Source organism: Ambystoma mexicanum, chromosome 10, assembly GCF_040938575.1.
Source record: "Ambystoma mexicanum isolate Mex_15411 chromosome 10, UKY_AmexF1_1, whole genome shotgun sequence".
NCBI classification, from domain to species: domain Eukaryota; kingdom Metazoa; phylum Chordata; class Amphibia; order Caudata; family Ambystomatidae; genus Ambystoma; species Ambystoma mexicanum.
The window spans coordinates 1,239,240,019-1,239,261,621 of record NC_090932.1 but is presented as its reverse complement, the minus strand read 5'-3'; the positions used below and the strand labels follow the sequence as shown (position 1 = coordinate 1,239,261,621).

Sequence of the window (21,603 nt, the reverse complement as noted above, 5' to 3'; positions counted from 1 at the left end):
TTGGGGAACTTGGTGTGCCTTAGTCTGCATCTTCCTCGTCCCAGTACCATTGTGGTGTTTCTCATGAGAAAGTTGCAGTCATCTTGACTTCCTCTTCTTCGTTTCAGTATGTTCAGGGTCTTTACAGAGGTTAAGAGAATAGTACTGACAATAGCCCACAAAGGCAGGAGGGTAGGTCACTATCAAGAAGGGAGGAATACCATGTCTTGCCCTCAGGTACCCTCTTTCCATTCCCCAAGGAATCCCAACTCAGGTGGTCCTCCCTCACTTGTCCGCCCCCCAGGGTTGGGATCCAAAAGAATGGCCCGCCCGTTGCCACTTGCTTCACACAGGTTAACAATTTTGACCAAAGCAACAATCGATTGACGGAGAGAAAGCCTGTGAGTAGTCAATAGTAGCCGCAAAAATCGTCGTAGCTCCCTTTTTTCCCTTGAATTCTCTTGCAGGCATCTAACAATCAAACCGTTCAGAGATGTTGCTAGACCCCTATGGAACCCTATTTAAAGATGTAAAGGCAGGCACTCTGTTACCAGTCTTTAGCTTCTCCTCCTAACGCACGTTTAAATGACTTGATCAATCTTCAGGGAGGCTGAGTTTCTTTATTTCAGGCAGGTCTGCATTTCTTTTTCAGGTGTGCCAAGTTAATTGGCTCTGAGGATTCTGGTACTTGTATTTTTCGCACTTGATTTTGCTGTAACAACTCCCTCCATAACACGCATCTTCTCCTTGATGGGGGGGAGGGGGAAAGCCATGGTTGTGGCTCTCCAATGTAAGGCATGATGGCCCTGCTGCTGCTGCCTTTCCCTTTTTGGAGGAGAAGCTAATGCAGGAAAACTTTACTGGCACAGAGTGCGCGCCTTGTCATTAATTCTTAAACATTGTTCCAGGAGTCCCAGGCTCAAAGGGGTGCAGCACCAGGGCCATCATGCCTTACAATGCAGAGACATGAACATGGCTTTCCGTCTCCCCCCCCCCCCCATCAAGGGGAAGAACTGTGCTATGGAGGGAGTTGTTTCCAGCCACCTGCAAGAAAAATTAAGTGCGAAAAATACAAGTACCAGAATCCTTAGAGACACTATAGTCAATTAACCTGCTAAACTTGAAAAGGAAATGAAGACACGCCTAAAAAAAGTAAAGAAACACAGCCTCCCTGAAGATTGATGGAGTCATGAAAACGTGTGTTTGGAGGAGAAGCTAATGCAGGAAAACTTGACTGGCAACAGTGTGCACGCCTTGTCACTAATTCTTAAACCCTATGGAACACTGTTTGATATATTTGAAGGTGGCAAATAGAGACCGCCCAAGTTTCCAACCCACCCAACACAATGGAAGCAAAATAAATTCCAATAGCGATACTGCCCAGTAACTGCTCGGATTACTCTTGGTGCCCTTTTTGTAGATGGGAATCTGTAGACAGTTTCCATGATTTTGGCATGGACCGGTGACCACCACTGAGCCCATCATTTAACATTAATTTTCATCAACACATTAGACAGGCTGTTGGGGCCGGCAGCATGGGAGTTTGAAGGTTTACTAATTAATACTTCTATAAGCCCTCCAGATAAGGTGCGTATCAAGCCTTTGTACGCACATAAATCTTGCCAATGCAGCCCTTTTAATTCTTCCTTGCGCACCACTTAGACAGGCTATTTATGGCAGCACCCCCATAAATGATGGAGCTCACTGGTGACAGCCTTGCTCTTTAGAAATCGACACAGATCCTTGAAAGATGGGATGAGTCCTGTTAGATTTTTTTTAACACTCTCCTCTGTTAATGTTTCTATCAAGATAATACTTTCTGGGTAATGAAAAAGGGAATTTCTGTTTTGTTCACTTTGTTCAACTGCCTGCATTATGTAGGTTACAGTGTTATGAAATCATCTTGAATCATGAACATGCTTTACACTTTGTTTTAGAACACAAGTAGTATTGTGTAAAATGAAAATTGTCTTAAACAAGGGTTGCATTTCTGCTTAATTGGCTTTAATAGGGGCAGCAGAGTTGCAGCAGCATGGGCATTTCATACTTTGTTTTCTTCATCAAAGAAGCACACCAATTGCATAGCTAGGCACGTGGTCTGAACTTTAACTCCCTTTCTGACCACCCACCGCAAGGAGGTATAATGGCTACATGTAGAAGCAGTGCTGTATATATTTTCAGTGGCACAGTTTGTACCTGTACCTCTCAACAGGACTGCTATGTATTCAGGCAAAGTAGCCTAATTTATCAATGGAGCTGGTATACCGTACGCATGTCATAGCACAATGCCATATATTCACAGCAAAGCTGACTGCATCATGCCCACATTTCTTGGCAGGACTATGTTTTGGGACAGTACCTGCATTTCTTAACAGAGCTGCTGTTAAGAAAGCACGAACATGTGTTGGCATTTTCTGCAGCGAGCTAAATTACAGAGCAAGAACAGTGTCTGAGCTCTTCCCGCCAACCTCCGACATTGTGAGAAGATGGCATTGCTGTCACATACTTCAATCCCTTCTACTCGGTCTTGTGCTTTTCAAAACTTCTGCTTCTCCCATGTCCGATTACTGAGTCCCACTGCCAAAAATCGAGCATATTTCAAAGCCTCATTATGAATCTCCTGACTAATGTAAGATAGTCCAAACAAGCTTACAGCTTTTGACAAGCCATCTATGTCAGGCGCGCCTCACATGGAACTGCCAGTGCCCTAACCCTATGTGCCTTTCAGTGTCCACAGCCTGTTGGGAAAGGCATCTCAGTGGGTCAATAACCCTGCTGCAGAGATTTGTGTGTAACCTGTTAGTTCAAATCCTGTTAATAGTGAGTTAATGAGTCTGCATCAGAGATATGCATATAAAATGCTGGTAACATTCAATTGTAACACAGTTGACTTAACTTTCAACTTATCAAAAGGACTACTAAATGTTCAGTGATTCAGAACCCACACATTTCAACCGGGATGCTCTACTTGTAATGGCTCATAGCACACAAATCATCAGGGCTGCTATACCTGTTATTGCCCAGAACACAACTCTTCAGGGACGCTGTACTTGTAATGGCTCAGAACACACACCTCATCGGGCTGGTATACCTGTGATGGCTCAGAACACACACTTCATCAGGGCTGCTGTACCTGTGATGGCTCAGAATACACACCTCATCGAGGCTGCTATACCCGTAATGGTGGATCAGAACACACATCTCATATGGGCTCCTGTACTTGTAATGGCATGCAGTGTTCTGCATTGAAGCAAGTGCTGCATTTGGTCAGACAGACACCCAAGTCTATAATTCCCAGCCTAATGGCCAAAAGAAGGTTTGCACACATCTAAAAAGGAGCACCCAATGGTAAAGCTGCACTAGATTTTTAAATGGAAAAGGCATTTTCAGCTTTTTGGATATTTATTGGTGCTCTGCTAAAAGACAAACAGAAAAACAGGAGAGGAAGAGCAACTCTGAACCTAAGCAGTACAGAAACCTTGGAGCCCAGGGCAAGTAGGGCTGTCAGACTTCCACAGGTGTGGCAGCCTTCGTGGTTGGGAGAGAGCAGCTGGAGCTGCGTACAAGGAAGAAAGAAGAGGGGATGCCGTCCGTGTCCATGGAGGAGGAGCGGAGCTGCCGGTGTGGGCAGGAAAGCACCCTGAGTGCGAGCGGGGATCTCAGTGACCGGCCGCCAGCTGGCGCTGCAGAAGGGAAGCAGCGAGGCCGCCGGAGAGGAATGCCGAGGACTGGTGAGTGCAGGGAAATGACACTCAAAGCCGGGTGCTCCTAGGGGCTACGCATAAGTAACAACGTGCTGTATGCATCAAATTGAATGAAAACTTGAAACAAAGTTAAATTACCATATTGAATATCGAACTGAATGAAAACCATGCAGGCAAAGCTTTTAGCTGATGAAAGTTAAAAGGGAGAGTGCCCATTCGAAAGTAATCTACTAAATAAGAGCACACATATGAACGAGCATGACAGAAAGGTGGGCATTAAGACCACCAGTGAGTGAACCTTCTGAATAGATACAGTGCATCAAGGCCCAAGACTGGCATGGGATGTGTGACAAAGCCAAGAGGCTAACCAGGGGAAGCCAAGAGAGTGTGAACCTGCATGTAAAGCAAAGGGGCCAACAAGGAAAAGCTAAGTGAATTGGAAAATGTGCGTGGGCTGAAGAGCCTAGGGTTCCTGGTTGCATGACCTGTGATACTGTGTGGTCTGGCAAATGCGCCTAGACCAGGGAGTCCTAAAATTGTGAAAGCCAGAGACATTGTGAAACAAACCAAGAAGGAGCACTGTAAGTGAACTGTTGATGCAATCACGAAGGAGGGTCAAGTTGACCTGGAGTTGTGTTGAACATTGAGAGACTGAAATAAGTACAAGTTGCTATGAAGTCTTGGGCGAAGGGGAGTCTGAGACTTGAGGAACTGCAAGGACGGAGCCTCCAGACCCTTTTCCTTTGAACTTGGTTACCTTGAACTTGGGGAAGGGAACCCCAGTGATTGTGTGGAACTGCATTGCCTTGAACTTGGGGAAGGGGGCCCCAAGGATTTGTGGAACTGTTTTGAACTTGGGAAAGGACAGCTGAAGAGGAAGCTAAGAGCTGGAAGAAGCTCTGAACTTTGTTTTGATCACCATTTCTTTGATTATTGACATTCCTATACATTGTTTAGGTTTAGTTGTGAGGGCAAGGATAGGTTTTATAGACTTTTAAGCTGAACTCTTTTCTTTAGCTCAGACTTTCCTTCCTTTCATTCAGGTAGGGAAATCCCACCTTGGCATAGACCAAGTAAGGCCTTCAAACATCCTGACTTTTGATTTAATAAACCATTTGATTTTGAACTTTGAATCTCTTCGCTGTCTTGCTTCCTGATACCTTCACAGTTGGTGTTAGGAATAGGATGTGGCTCAACTGATACAAGTTGGTTCTGAAAAGCTAATTGCCTCAGCATCAGTCCCTTCAATAGCTCCCAACAGTTCTATCGGGTTTGATATCTGTAGTGGTATGATATGGCATTTATAACATTCCTATACACCAGTGTTTCTAGGCGCTTCAAGGGGTGAAACTATTCCTCCAGGTGAAAGAAGACTGATACCCACTGATTTGATACTAATTCCACCCCTGATACATTAGACCCAAATCATGGCTGGCATGGAGGTTTGGAATTGATGTATTAGCGGGAGTAATAGTCACAGACTTTAGAGGGGGCGTTAAGATATTGTTACAAAATCACGAACGTCCCAGTCCAAATCCATCAAGGGGACACAATTGTTCAAGGGCTGCTTTAGTGTTTCCTGGGCTTAAGGAACAATCCGGAAAGGAAAGTACAGATAGAGGAACTCAAGGCTTTGGGGAGGCCGATGAGACATTTGATGGCCCTCCCGACCCTGAACCCAGTAAAACTAAGGGGGAAGAGACCAAGACACTTGCAGACTTAGCCTTTGCCCAAAGAAATGACCCCTTGTTAGCTGAAGCATTTTTGCAAGTGATATCGGAACCAGAGGATCGTGAGAAAGGGGGACGCTTTTTCTTTTTGAAACATGGACTTCTTTATATATGAGATACCACTTCAGACGGCCTGGTAAAAGCACAATTGGTAGTCACTAAAAGTCACAAGCAGGTGGTCCTGGAGATGGCCCATTCACATCTGACGGGAGGCCATCTGGGACAGTCTAAAACTCTTTACTGGCCCAGAATTCACGCTGACATTTAACTACATTCAAGTGTGCATAAACTGCCAGAAAACTAGCACACACAGGCCACCACCAGTTTCCTTAAAACCATTACCAATAATTGAGGTTCCATTTTTCCGGATTGCTATGGACATTGTGGGACACCTGGAAACCTCCAAACTGGGGAATAAATACATTCTGTTTATTGTAGATTATGCCACATGTTATCCCGAGGCCTTTCCCCTGAGAGCCAACACAACAAATGCTGAAACGCCTGCTCCCCTTCTCCTCTCAAGTAGGGTTTCCCAAGGAGATTTTGACTGAGCAGGGCTCTACTTTCATGAGCAAGCATATGGGGGGGGGCGTGGGGGAGTTAAACAACTGTTGCATATCACCACCCTCGGAACATCTGTGCATCATCCCCAAACAGATGGTCTGGTGGAAAGATTTAATAAAACCCTCAAAACCATACTCTGAAAATTAGTTGGGCTGGGTGGTAAGACCTGGGATCAAATGATACCCTGGGCCTTGTTTGCAGTCTAGAATACTCCTAAGGCCTCAACAGTATTTTCCCTATTTGAACTCCTTTATGGACGAGAACCCCGGGATGGCCTGGATATGTTGAGAGAAACATGGGGAAGAGAGAGGAGGCTCCAATTCCACTCTCCCAAACTGCAAATAGGTTGAAAGAACACATGACGGCTGTTAGATCTATAGTCCAGACTTGCATGGTTAAGGCAATTAATTATAAGATCTCACAACCTGATCGCTGTCTTAAAACACAAGTCTACCATGTAAATGTATTAAAGGAAAATCCTTCAGAGTCCCAGGCTATAATATGCTGTCTTTTACCAGAAGACACAGAAAACAAAGCCTTAATTTCCCTTGACCTCACTAACAATCAAAAGCAAGACTTGTATGACCTTATCCGACAATTTCCTGATGTGTTCCGAGAGGAATCTGTGAGAGCGAAGCGTATTTATCATCACATTCGCACTCCCTTAGGCAAAGTGGTACACTTGCAACCTTATCGGTTACCCGAGGCTAGGAAAGATACCATCATTCAGGAAGTTAAAAACATGCTAGAAGCTAACATCCTCAAACCTTCTAATAGTGCTTGGTCCTTCCCCATCGTGTTGGTGGCAAAACCTGATGGAAGTTGGAGGTTCTGCATAGAATTTAGAAAGGTGAACGCCATCTCTGCCTTTGATGCTTACCCAATGCCCCATATCAACGATCTGATAGACCGGCTGGGTAATGCTATCTGCCTTTCAACGATAGATCTCACAAAAGGGTATTGGCAAGTTTCTTTGCATGGGCCTGATAAAGAGAAAACTGCCTTTGCCACTCCCATAGGGTTGTTTAATTTTAAAGTCCTGCCTTTCTGGCTTCATGGTGCTCCTGCAACACTCCAGAGACTAACAAACAAAATCTTACAGCCATTCGTGGAATTTTGCAGAACCTATATAGATGACATTGTGATACATGGCAGGACATGGGAAGATAGTTTGTACCACCTTTACACAATCGTGATAATGTTAAGAAAAGCAGGACTGTCCCCTAATCCCAAAAAATGCATGTTGGCCCAATCTGCAGTATATTTTTATTTATTGGAGATTTGTATGGCGCCTCTACACAAGTGCTTCCAGGCTCCACAAGACAAGATGGGGGTGTGGGGGTATGGGAATCAAAAAGTAGAACAATATTATCCTTGTGACAATCCCACCATGCAAGTGCATGACAAGGTGGTAAGTGTAAGGGGGAGGCGGTAGATGGAGAAGTGCAGGAGTGGGGTACCCTGATGGGTAAGGGCGGGCAAGTGCTGGGCGGGCCAAGGCAGCAAGTGCCATGGGAAAAGGGGCGGCGGGGGGGATAAGTGCAGGAGGGACTAAGTTGGGGAAGGGAGCCTGAGGGCAAGTGCTGACAGAGGATGCTCGGAGGGGGTTGGGGGGTATGGTAGTGTGTAGTCTGGCCCCTGTATGACTCTGAAGGAACCAGGCCCCAGTCACAGCAGCAGTTAGAGGTTGCAAAGGAGGGGGGGACAGGGAATGAAGAGGGGAAAAGGAAAGTCTTGAGAAGTTTCCGGAACTTAAGAATATCCGACTCAAGTCTGAGGGGGTTGGGGAGGGGCAAGGCCGTTCCAGAGGGAGGGGTCAGCCGAGGAAATTAATCTACCGCACACTCTCTGCTTGGAGAAACGTTTGACCTGCAGAGAATTGGAGCCAGAACATCGGAGCACTCTGGCCGGGAGGTATTTAGGGAGGGAAAGCTGGATGTAAAGAGGTCCCAGGCACCAGACAGCCTTGTGAATGATGCAAAGGGTCTTGATTTTGAGCCTTGCAGTCACTGGGAGCCAGTGGAGATATTTTCAGGGTGGAGAGATGCAGTCCCTGGGCACGAGGACAAGGATAAGTCTTGCAGTCCTATTCTGGACTAGTTGAAGGGGCAAAGGGGGGAAAGAGGCAGGTTGAGGAAGAGGCTGTTGCAGTAGTCAAGCCTAGAGAGTACCAGGGCTCTCGAGACGTTTAGCTTCTGTGGGAAGGTGAGTAAAGGTAGAATGCCCCAGAAGAGTTGTAAAAAAAATTGGACTCCTTGGCAAGGCCCATGATATGTGGAGAGAGAGGAGTCAAAGATGATCGCAAGGTTTTATGCCTCGCAGTTGTTTGAGGGGAGAGAACCCAGGGCGTCTGGTCAGAGAGTGGCAGTCAGGCAGTCTGGTATGAGGGAGGAGGAGGAGGTAGAGGAAGGCAGCTAGTGCTGTGTGTCGTCTGCGTAACACTGGAAATGAGGGGAGAACGTGGAGATCAGGTGGGCCAGAGGGGCCAGGTAGATGTTGAAGAGCCATGGCAATATAATAGAGCCCTGAGGGATGCCACAGGTAGAGAGTGAGGTGGAGGAAACAAAAGGGCCCATTTGCACTTGGTGAAGGTCTGTTTGAAAGGAAGGAGGTCAACATGCCTGGGCCCAGTCCGTGATGCCTAGGTTATCATGGAGACGGTTTGAGGTTGGAGTGGTTGACTGTGTCAAAAGCAGAAGAGGGATCGAGGAGAATCAGAACAGGGTTAGTGTTGGAGAGTAGGCCTTCACAGGTGTTCAGGAGAGCAGTTTCCATCCCCTAACACAGGACTGGTGGTCATGGAGGCAGCCGGCCACTTTGGTGTGGAAGGTCAGTTGGGGGATGACCAGCTTCTCCATGAGTTTGCCCAAAAAAGGGTAATAGAGAAGGGTCAGCAGATGGCTTTTTTAGGAGAGGGCGCACCAGATAGTGCTTGAGGGGTTTAGGGAAGGAACCAGTGGCAAATGAGTGGTTGCAAGAGGCAATGTTGTTCTTGATGGTTCTTGAGGAGCAGGGGAGCACCTGTTTAGAGGAGACTTTGTCCCAGAGGTTCTGCTCGTACTTGTGTTCCGCCTTGCTCAGTGTCATTTTGGGTGTTAGCTCTCCTCACACAAATAAAAGGCAATTGGTATTTGGTGTATGCACTTAGTGTAAAGCACCTGACCCGACTTAACAGGACATCTCCAGTACGATGTGAGAGAGTTAGTCTGGTTACTCTGTCCCCCTCTTCCTCTGTGCAGTGTTTGTGTAAAAAGGGGGTGAGGCGAGTAGATACTTCAGAAAATCATACAAAATAGAATGGGATAGATGAACAAAAAAAGGGGGAATACCACGTCTCACCATTGGCTGCTTCACCACCACTCCCTGAAGACCCTTCACCCAGGTGATCCTCCTGCACTGGTCCACCCTGAGGGTCTGGAACCAAAGGCGATCCCTGTGCCCTGGCTATCTGAGAGAGAGATCCCCGGGACTAGCGGGTGAGACACCCTCTGGTTTCTCACGAGGGACAGGCGCATGCATCCTCCTACCCGTTACAATTTTGTGCAGAGTCAAATGATGACCCGCACTGGGTGAGTTGCAAAGGCCAAAAAGAGTAAGGGGAGGCAAGAAATCCAGTTTTGGCACAGAGAAGAGGTTAGCTTTGTTAAGCATCCTTTAAGCAAGCTGTTGAGCCTTTCGATAATCCTGTTCGTCTGCAGACGTATACTGTGCAAAGTTTGCTTTTTATCCCTAAGAGGTGCGTAAAATCTTCAAAAAGTCGTTGGTGAAATGCTCGCCATTGTCCAAACTTATCTCATCACAGATTCCCCATATTGGAAACACCTCCCTTACCAGGAATTTGGCAGCAGATTTCACATCGTTCTTTGCACAGGGCCCAGCCTCAAGCCAGCGCAGAAAAATGGACAGACGACCTAAGACAAGCATCTTTCTTACATGTCAACATAGTCTACATGAAGGGGCCGGAAGGGCCCTTCCACTCGCGGTTTAGTTCCTTGGATGGTTATTAATGTATGACCGGACAAAAACTGTTGACAGACTGCACAGTTCACCATAAACCCTGCCACTTGCTCATGCAGATTTGGTACATAACATCCCCCACTTATCTCTAATGCTATATTTTCTTTGGATGCACGAGTCAGAAAATCCAATTGCTCGAGAGCTAGGTTAATTAATATCCGAGGCATTACTGGTTTTCCCGTTCTATTCTGTCTCCATATTAAGTCCGTTTGGGAAAGAGAACACCCTCTTTGTATCCACAAGTCCTTCTCTTTTTTCTGGGACTCTCCTTGTAATTCTATTAGCTGAACAATTGGTGTTGCATTAAAACTTTCCTCCTCCTTCTCTTTCCTGCCCTTTCCTCTTTTCCCCCGCCATCATTTGTTTTCCTCTTTTGTCCTCTCGTTGGAGTACCCTGCTTCCCTCCGGTAACTAGGCTGCTTCTTTGGCTGCTCTGTCAGCCATTTTGTTACCCAAAGATATTTGGTCTTGTCCACCTGTATGGGCTGCACATTTTATTATTGCCACTTCCACCGGGACTTTTAATGCCTTTATCAACTGCCCAAGTAGTTCGGCATGTTGTACTGGCGTCCCATCGCTTGTTGTGCAAAAGGTCAAGTGCGAGCGACGTGCCCATGTTTTGACATATGAAACATTGCCTTAAGACCCTGTATCCTACCAGTCTATAGCCTCCTCTTCCTCGTTGCTGGTAGCCCCCAATCCCCTCCCCCATGGGAAAGAACCCCCCCATGCATACACTGCAGCGGCACATACGCCCCGGGTTGTGGCGCATGTCCTGCTGGAAACCCTCCATGTGGGGTGGGCGCCACTGTGGCAGCGTCCGTTACAAGCAGTGCCCCTTCTATGGTATACATTGCAAGCTTTTTTTGCATCGATTCATTTTCTGCTTTCGCAGCATTCTCGGCCGCCCACCTCTCACTTTCTTGTTTTTGTTTGCAATAGTGCACTAGCGGTGCCTGTATTTCTGGCCAGCCCTTCGCTTCGATGCCCCCACAATATTATCTAATGATGTCTGTACTTCTGTTGGCAGTCTCATTATCAATATGTGATAAAACAGGTGTATGCATTCATTCCAGGACCTTCGTGTCTCTTGTGTCCAGTGATCCTGCACTCGTTTTATATATTATGCTGGGTCATCGTTGCTTTTCATTTTGTGGGCCATTACTGCCCCTAGGTCGTAACTGTCGGGATACATACTTCTCAGAACATCCAAGACGTGTGTTCAACAGTGCTCATGGGCATTTGTGCTTATTTTCACCCTTTGTACCCTGCCTGGTTCCATATTTTGTCTGCCTGCTCTCCTCTGATGGCTGCAAATAAACTTTCCATGTCCCCTATGGCCAGTGTCGCCCCTGCCATCTTTTTCCTCGAGTGCCTGTATCTATTTACTGGCCCCTGCCACGAGGGAGGACAGGCTGCTTATTAGATTATCTCTGTCCATAGTCTGCCATGGTACATGGTGTATGTCTTTCTGTAGCACTGGCATTACTCTTGTCTTTGCACTGGGGTCTGTATCTGTACCCATACAGCCCCCTCTTTTTCTTCCTGCACTTATCAAACCTACCCTGTCTGCTGCCTTAAACCTAGCACTTGAAAATTGCTGGCTGCATTACCACTGTTTGTTGCCTTTATTATTTATTTATTTATTGTTATTTATCTGTTTCTCCTCTGCTTCTCACTTTCCACTTCTCCCCCCTTCCATGCACTTTTCCCCTCCCCCTCTCCCATGCACTTGCACTTTCGCAATGTCACTGGGCCTAGTAAGATCGCTGTTTTGTTCTCCCCTGTTCCCCTCCCTTTCCTTGTCGCGCTCTGAAACACTTGTGTAAGTGCGCGATAGAAATAAAATATCAATCAATCAATCCATATCCTTCTTCATCCTTTGATCGCCTGAGTTAATCCCAGGTTTCCCTTCCCAACTCTACTCCAGAAGGAGGTGGGCCAGTCCCTTTTTGCTTCCGTCACTGCCCCCTCTTCATTTTATCAGTGTCCACTCGTCGCTGTCCCCATCACTCCATACTTCCCCTAGCAGCCCTTCATCTGAGGCTGCATCGTCCTTGTCCCATATATATATATATATATATATATATATATATATATATATATATATATATATATATATATATATATATATATATATATATAATATATTTTTTTTAATTTTTTTTTTCTTCCTCTTCATCGTCCAGTTTTAATTTTATTCTCCCTGATAACCATTCCTCCTTATCTGCCATATTTTTCCTTCGCACCTCCTCTATCAATCTCTCTGCTGCATTGAATAATGCATCCACCTGCTGTTGCGTATTCTTTTCTTTGTCCTCTAGGTATTTCCCTTCTCCCCTTGTGTGCATTTCCTCCCTTCGTGCATCTGTCCTTTTCCCCTGTTGTTTTCACGTGGGCCCCTCCCGAAGTTTCTTGCTGGTGGTTTGTGTACCCCGCTGCAGGTCGTAATGGCGGATAGACACCATAAGCAGGGGCCGGAGAACTCGGTCCGCCCTCACCCATAGCCTCCTCTTCCTCCTTTTTTATTGTTTCCCCTCTTGTCTCTTCATATAATTTCGAGAGTTCCAATATGTTTTGTCTACTTTTCAACTCAGAGCCCTTGTATTTTGTTAACAAATTCGAAAACGTATTTTCTGTCATTTTGCTGTCAAAAGCTCCCTCTCCGGGCTATGCATGGAAACACTGACCTGCATCTTTTGGGCCCATTGAAAATTGTACTTTAATATTTTATCGCGATACTGGGGCAATTTTCGTCACATGTGATCCAGGGGGCCATCATTCCCCTAACTCCTGTCGTTTTCTATCCCAGTTGCCCTTTGCATCCTTCCCACTTTTCCTCTTCTCCCCCCTTTTCTCCCGTCACACATACACTCACTCCCAATCTCACCTAGCTCAGCGTTCACTCCGGCCCTCTCCACAGGCTCACCCAAGTACTCCACTCATCCTGCTGTCCCCCTCCACAGGCCCGACCACTCACTCGTTAGTATCCAACGGCCCCCTCCATCGGCTCACTGTTCCTTATCTTAGAGAAATTAAGCTTATTGCCTCCTCCGCACCAATTGCACACATCTGCCTCTACAATGCCAAGGGCACTATTTTACATGAAGTACCTCCTGGTGTTGACTAACTACCACATGCGTGTCCCTCTCTATACCCCAGAACAGAAAATATTCAGTGACGCAACTATACAATCGCTGGTACTACGCACAACTTCCGTCTGACGGGATTCGCCACATGCTATGCACCTCTCCCGCTTTAATGCAGGTGTGCCTGCACACACGTCCACTCCCTATTGGGTGATATGCACTAATTACTAATACTACTTCGTCCTCCCATCCTAAACACCATCAAAATCCATCCCTCCCCTGCCATGGGCCCGAAACCACTATTCAGTGTGTTCTTACATGGTTATACTCATGCCCTAGAGACCCTTGAGTCCCCTCCGCACCAAGCCTACAACTCAAGCTCATCCCTCCCACTGATACGAGCAGCATTTGGGACCAGGCAGACCTTTGTGAACTCGCCGTCTGCAGGGCCTCCTCAGTGATGTGCGTTGGTCAGGTCTGCGGTCACCGGACCCGCGCCCACTGAGAGAGCCGTCTGGAAACCCTCAGCTAACTGTGAGGACTGAGGATCTCACAGGTGCCTCCAAAAATGTACCAGTGTTCCTTCGATCCCACCATATAATATCGTAATCCATAAAGGAGCACACACTGGGCAGGAATCAATGCTGTTTCTTACAGCTGGGCGAGCACAAATCAAACAGAACAGTGGACTGGAACTGATTGATGAAAGCCAACATCTGGGCATACAGCGACCATTTGGTTTATACTACAAATACAATGGTCAAAGCATTAGAAACAGTTGCAGCTCAAAATCTTCATATTTTCTATATTTCCCAAGAAACTCATTTGCTAAACTACGTCATATTCTTAGAGCGAAATGTATGTTAGCAGAACGTGATTGGAGCAAACAGATCAACTGTATCCCAGCTCATCACCTCCCCATGATGCGCTCCCGGGAACAGTTTGTAATAAGGAAAAATAACATTTGTGCTGACCACTGGGACTTTATTATTCTGCCATTGGTCAGCACAATTGCGAAAGAAACACAAGGCACTCTGCTTTTGGCAGGAAGGTAGACTTTCACACGTCACCAGCTGGATAACGGCCTTCGCAAACCTTGTGGTGGATACTCTGAAGGCTGGCCACCTTCCAGGGACACAGAAACGTACTGTTTGATTAGTCTTCTCAGGAATGCCACTCTGTTCAGCTTGCCCATTCCCATATCTACCTGTCGACAGGCATTTGTAGCTAAGTGAACAGCTCTCGGGGTCAGGTCCACTTCCCCTCTACCCCCGAGTGCCCGTGGGATTGGTTTTCCACCCTGTCATTACATCACATAGTTCAGTCTCGGCTGCTTCGGTCTGCCCGTGGCGCACCGCCTGAGCTTTGACTCCTTCCTCATTAACCCGTGGTGTGGAGATCATGTGTTCAGAGCATGTTTCCCAGGCAAGGCCCAACTTGAGGGGAATCCCTGCTAAATGTGTTATCCTCCCTATCTTGTAGCAATATACATAAACTACCTGGGCCGATAGCATACACAGTACAACCCTACCCCACATTTCTCTGTGAGGCCTTCATTCATGGCTTTACTATAGTTGTTCCCCCCCCCCCCCCCCCTGTGAGATGCGCCATCCCATCTTGCTTACTCCCGTAGGTGGGCTCCCCTATCTGGTGCTGACATACAGTGTTCCGTGGAGGAGTTTAACTGGCAGAAGAATTAATGTGTGTAAAATCACTGGGGAATCCTCCCATTTAGTTTTCTTTTTTTTTTTTTTTTCCTTTTCTTTTAATGTTTTATTGGTTAAATAGAAAGAGACATTTCGACCTTTAACATACATACATAAATCCAATCATCAATTTGCGGGATAGTTCGTAAATCCTTCCATATTGGAGGAGGAGACAGAAAGGAGTATCAGAGTCCGAATCAAAAAGTATCCAAGAGGCCAAAAGGAGAGGAAGGAAACCCCTCTTAATCCTTCTGTAAATCCATGTCCAAATTGGATTGGATAGTTTTATATCCTATTTGTTGATCAGGGGGGTAGGTTTTCCATGATTGAGTAAAGTCTTTACTCTGAATTTTGTTAAGAGATTCCTGTTGTTTAATATTTGTATCTTTGGAAACGTGAGGAATTAAGAGATGTGATGAACATGTAAATGGCTCAAGGGTATACATGCAATAGAAAAGACCAGATTATTTCAAGTTAGAGGTGTTGTAGTTGAGTGAGTCGTTGGACATGCTTGGTTCAGGAAGGGATAAGGAATGACAGGTAAAGTGGATAATTCGTAGTGGGTGCAATTGTGATCACAATCTAAAAATCCCAGAAAAAGATGTTGATGAGTAATAGTTGCAGGAAGCAAACCACCGAGTAGGATAATTAGTTAGGGTACAACAACCAATGTATGTACCTTGCCCAAGTGGCCCTATGTTATGTGTGGCACAATGTGCAGGTCATGGATTTTCACTTTGTATTGTGGGAGTTGTAGCTTTGTGTTTCTCCTTATACTTAAGAGACTACAGGTCTTAGCATCCAGAGGGAAAAGACCGGACTGGTGCAAGATATCGCGTATGTGTGAAAAACCAGAGGGTGTTTCACAACCTAGTCCCCGGGGATCCCGTACTCAGGTGGCCAGGGAAAGGCTGTTGCTTTTGGATCTCAACCCTGGGGGTGGACAAGCAGGGGTGGGGGGGGAATCACCTGAGTAGGGGGTCCTCGGGGAGTGGGTGAGAAGCACCAAATGGTGAGACATGGTACCCCCCTTTTTCCACAAACCCTTTTTCATCAAACCCCTATCCCTGCTTATTTTATGGGAAACTACAGCTCCCATAATTCCTACCCACTTTATATTGACAACAGTACTGAGCTGAGGAAGATGAGGAATTATTACCTCTTCTGACTTGCATTGACTATGTCCCGGTAGTGAGGGCAGGCAGAGTCAGGCACGTAGTCCTCACAGTGCACACCTGCCACTTGTTAACACTCCCTGTGAGGATAAAAGGTGGCATGCACAGGCACACTCTGAGCAAGTCTGGGTACAAGAAGGAACAGCTCTTTCGGGGCTGATGTAAACCAGGCTGTGGAAGTTGGAAGGCTGATCGGCAGTTGCAAGGAACCAGAGAGAGCCAGGTGAGAATTCCACACTTTCGGAAAGCCGTACGCGTTCCCACACCGGAACCAAGTGAGCATAGGAAAGAAATCTTCAAGTTGCCAGAAAGCGGCCCATGACCCTACTGGGGGGAACGGTGGTGTTGGGGAAGAGCAGAGGAGACGTTGCTAACCGCCTTGGCTGCTGCATGAATAAGATGAGAAAACCAATTAACACGACCAGTGAGTTATCAAAGGCAACAAATTTCTGGTTTGTGTTAAACGCTAAAGCGACTGTAATCTGAAAGTTGAAGGTGGTGCATGTGTGATAAAACGCAAATGGAAAAGGTCAATTGTAAAAGAAAAAGATACAAAGTGGTAGAGAAGTCCTGCGAGGGGAAGTTGAACATTCAAAAGTCTCTGTGAAATGTTATGATAGTTGAAAGATATTACAGCGGGAACAAAAAGAAAGAAAGTAACTGCGATAAGGAGAGAAAGTTGAATAAGAGGAAAGCGAAGTATGTGAACTCTGAATATGCCAATAGGGCAAAGTATATGAACTTTGAAAAGGGCCAACTAAAGAAAATAAGAACTACAAGCACCAAGAAGCATTGGTGTTACAAAGGAAAGGTTGTGAATTGAAGAATTGTTGAAAGAGAGGTTGAAGTGGTCATGCAGAGGTCTATGTAAAATCCTTGCAGTTTCGATAGTCTTGGACAGTGAAAAGATACCCAATATTAAACGTGGGGAAGGGAACCCCACGAAGAAGAGACAGGCTTGATCCCGGCAGAGAGAACCCAGTGCAGAATTGTAAGAAATTGAGAAAGTGAAAGTGAACTGAGTATTGATTTTAAGAAGCCTATGGAAGTGATTGAACTACCAGAAGTTTGAAGCCCAAGATTGAACTGTTAAACTGTACCAACCAGCCAAAGTGTGCAAAAGGTATAGAATTGTGCCATCCACCTTTCCTTTTTAAGAAACTCTCTAGACCCTGTGGGCCTGATTGTTGGGGAAGGGAGTTTTCACTGAAACCATTCTGACATTTATTTTCAGACACTATTTTCCTTTTTGTTTTCCCTTAACACATTTGTCATTTTGAGGAGGGCAAGGTTAGGTTTTCTTAGTGTAGGCCTTTTTATTTGACTAGACTGACTTGGACGTGTTTGTTATTTGTCTAATGGTCGAGATTACTACTCCCATTCTAGAGTTGGGACTTGTTGGGCATTCTACCAACCCAACTAAATTATTAAATGAAGGTTTTCGAAACTTGTATCCATTGTGTCTGCGTCTACTTCTATTGTGCCTAGAAACACTTGTGTACAGGCTCGTTATAAATGACTTATCATATCATACTACCATGCCTTCCATACATAGGATATAGAGCACTTGGCACTGGTGTGTTGACTTTTTTGATGTCCCTTAATAAATAGTGTCTACTGCCTTGGCAAGGTGAATCTTAGGTTGCATGGTTTATCAATAAAAGTAGTCTCTTCACATGTTGCCATTATTTAGAAGCTGGGGAAGCAGTGAACCAGTTTTGTGGCACAGACCCTTGTCAGTATCATGGCTCCCTTGAAAGCACCTGCCTCACTAATTCCCTGCCTAAAGTCTCCTCCCATGTGGCCAGGGAAAGGCAGATGCTACCTGATCCTGATCCTGACCTTGGGAGGGGTGGGGGGGTGCTCTGCGGGAGGATCCGCTGGGAGGAGAAAGGGCACACAAGGTGGTGAGAGGAATCCTTGGGACAAGACATAGTATTCATCATCCTTTACAGAGGATGATTCAGTCGTACCAAAGTCTGTAATGGCTTATTGTAACTAACATCTGTAAACCCCCTGATACTTTCCTGGACTTGGAAAGAAATCGAAATCCTTCTAAAAGTTTGGGAAACCTATAAAACTAAGAACTTCTCTTACACACAAGGAGGCAGTAAAAAGTCAGGAATAACAGTGTAAAAAAAAATTGCCTTTTTCTGTACAATCAGGATTAATGACTCATTCTAATAAAATTCCTTTGAAGAATCTTAGCAGGAACAAATTGGAGCTTGAAAGTAGAACAGGAGTAAGAAAACCTAATTTTGCCTTTAGGGACTTCAGGTCCCAGAATTCCCTAAATACTGGGACGAGGAAGAGGGCTGAAGAGGCACAATGTAGCAGGATGGGCAGATCATTAGGGTAGATGACCCACACATTAGGGAAACTGAGTCCTCAAAGCTCCCTTCAGGTGCAAGCTATAGAGAGGGAGCTGACTCTGCTAGTGAAGAGCAGAGGAAGACAGAAGCAGTAAGCGCGTGGTTCGAGTTGGCAGCCCAAACAGAAGCTGGCGAGAGAACGGAGAGGACGCTGGGACCATTGCAGGGCAGATTCCAGCTGTCGGTCCTGAGAGGGCCAGTTTCCCCAGAAGACTGAAGTGTAGAGGTTGTGCAGCGGAAAGCGTGCAGAAGGAAGGCTTTCCCACTTGTGACCTGTTCTGCAGAGGCTGCAGAGCAGAAAGCGTGCAGGAGGCTGTTAGGGGTGGCTGGCGTGCAACAGTAAGCCTCATGGCAGTGCCAGTGGCGCTCCAATTGGAAGTGGCGCGAAGGAAAGCAGGCTTACCGGAAAGATTTGCTGCATCGAGAAGAGCCAGAACAGCAGAAGTCCTGCAGAGCACGAGGAGAGCAGAGGCGCACGTCGAGACCGGTTAGTGACCCCGGAGCACTCTGTCCCTGCTCACAGATGGTAAGCAGGCGTGCGAGTGAGAGGCACACGTGAAGCAGCAGAACAAGTGTGTGAATACAAGTAACTCACATGCTGATTTTGAATATTGTACATTATTTAAACAAAAGCAGTACTCGCAGCAGAGTAAAAGCAGTTCCCAAGCTATTGGTGCATCATTAGCTGGGGAAAAGCAGCTAAGACTTAATGAACAAAAGCCAAATTACTGTACTCTTGAAAGTGGGAGTTTTTGGGAAACCCAACCAACTGTGGGTCAACTTTATGAAGAGTTGGTGTCAATAAGCATTACCCAAGTCAAGAGAGGCTGGAAATGAGACCAACCCAATCCGGCCAATATTACAAGCAGCAGAAGGGGGCTAATCCAAGGGATTTACAATCTGAAACTAAGTGCCCATATTGTATAGAACATCTGGTACACCTTGGGAGACCCACAGTTTGTGAAAACCAGGGGAGAGGTAAAAGGAGAGCCTATCCTTGTCAGTCTTTGGCCGTTTGTGAAGTGAGGAAACCAGCAAGGTGGAAAAGCTACCCTTCTGGGGCACAAGTATTCAGAAGAAAAGGAAAATAATTTACAGAAAAGTGAAGAGTATGTATGTGAACCTTATCTTCCCTAAAAGGGTGTTGACTCTTAAAGCTGTCAGTTGTTGAATACTGTGAAGCCGTTATCTCTTGTCAGTTGACATTTGAATATCCAAAGCACTTTTGAGAAAAAACTGTTTGGGCATTTGAGTATACCCCAATGGAAACCCTTTTGTAATAGGCCTGGCAAGGAAGCAGGCCAAGTGTAAGTTGGAGAAGGGCTACAAGGTGGTCCTAACAGAGACAGTATTTGTTTTGGTAGTACTGGGGGAAAGGCCAAGCAAGGCTGTTGAGGACAGGTAATATTTTCTGGAGGAGTTGAAGTGGCAAATCATCCTGACTAATATAATATATGTGTTGGAACTTTCTGTTGACAAGTTGAATTTACATCAGACTATTTTCGAACTTGGTTGCGAATCAGGATTTCCTTGTATTTTCTATTTGAACTGTGAAGTAGAATCACTTATAAAACAAACCTGGGGAGGGGGAGTTCACCCAGGTTCTGAAAAGAGACTTTGGTTAGTTTATGTACTCGCTCATTATTGTTTTGAACTGGCATGTATTTCCTTGTTTATTTGTTGTATGTTTTAAGTGTGAGGGACAGATAGCCGTTGTTACAGTGTTTCCTTTAGTCTATTTTAGGCAGGGAAATCCTCGTCAAGGCAGGGATAGTGAGGCGTTTATCCAACCTAATGTTCTAATAAAATGTCATTTGTTGAGAAATCTTTACAACGTGGTCTGCCTCACATTTTTGACATCACACTTCTTTGTAAAATATTTAACATTCTGTATAACTTCAGCTGTGGTTTCCGCTAACATGCTGTTTTATTTTAAGGTTTGTTAGAAAATGCAGAGACGTCACAGCAGCATCACAGAGAGTCTTCCCCCAGAGAGGTGAGTGCATGCTGGAGACTTCCCATATAGCATACTGCGAGAACGCTCTTCCATCTCCTCCATCAGCTGAATGATCTAGTCTTCCTTTCCAGTTCTCCTCCTTAACTCATGGGGTGCACAATATCCTGCCTGCAGTACTGTATTGTGTGCCTAAGGCGGAGCAAATAAGAAACAGTCCCCCATGCGCAGCCTTACCTGTGCCCAGAGCCCGACCACCCAAATGCCTGGTCAGCTTCACTGCCTTGTTTGATTTTCGCTTATGCCCTTACTGTCTGGCACACACTTTTCTTGCTCTTTTTCCATGTGGATCCTCTTACACGCTTTCTTTGTATCTTTCTCTCACCCTCTCTACCTCCACCCTCTGCTTATTCATCTTCATAAAGGACAGACAACCGACCACCGTTTTTTACGACTGTGGACCACAGAGTAGGCCATCTATATATTCCTAATACGCCAGATTATCAGAATGTCTTGTGCTCACCAAGCCTACTTTTAAACTCTCTGCTAAAATGGCACTTTGTTTTGCACCAATCTTTCCAGTATTCTGCGCTACAGCTTACTTTCTCTGCTAACTTGCAACTCCTCAGGAAAAACATAAGTTGTTCTAAACTTCTAGGGATAATCTTATCTTTGAAACGCCCTGTACTTGTCGCAGAATTATCACCACTATGTCCCTGGTGCCTAGAGAATGCTTATCCTTGTACTGCGCTATAAATATTGCTCACTAATAGCTTGTGCCCACTTTTTGTTTTTAGTGTACAGTTCTCACTCATGTACAGTTGCATGTCCTGAGCTACCACTCTTTGCTGAAGAATACTGTTTTTTGTTTTACATACTTCTGGATATTTGGGATTTAAAGGTCATTGTTGGATCCCCAATGGTACTTCCAGCAGAGCCTGAGTTTTGGCCACTTTTCAAAGTTATTTTTCCAGTTCCTCCTATGCCACTGCAGTCCAGTAACGGCCTAAAGCTGCCTAGATCATGCTCTCCATACCATGCTGGTACTGACTGTAGCGTTGTGAATATTTGTGCAGCTGCAGTCTCGCAAATGTTATGCCCTTTTGAGGCTGAACCTTGAAACTTAGCTTGAAGGACCTCATCATTGAATCTTCTGTACTGAATACTGTTTCATGTGTCCAAGATGCCTACAAGGTATCATTCCTACTCAATATGCTCAGGGGCACAAGTGAACAGTTCTGTAGGTCATCTATTCTGTCTATGCATCAGTTCTTTCTAGAGGGCGCTCTTCGCAGGATCTAGCATCCATAGCT

At 45.7% G+C, this 21,603-nt stretch overlaps 1 protein-coding gene across 2 annotated transcripts in view; it reads left to right on the top strand.

The window, feature by feature from the left end:
* Positions 1-21,603, top strand: part of RNFT2 (ring finger protein, transmembrane 2) — a 594,232-nt gene that overhangs the window by 87,243 nt on the left and 485,386 nt on the right. For both annotated transcript variants that reach the window (XM_069619214.1, XM_069619215.1), the window contains one exon: positions 20,274-20,332. In XM_069619214.1, the coding sequence (XP_069475315.1) occupies positions 20,286-20,332 (47 nt within the window). In that variant the 5' untranslated portion in view covers positions 20,274-20,285. The remainder of the gene's footprint in view (positions 1-20,273; positions 20,333-21,603) is intronic.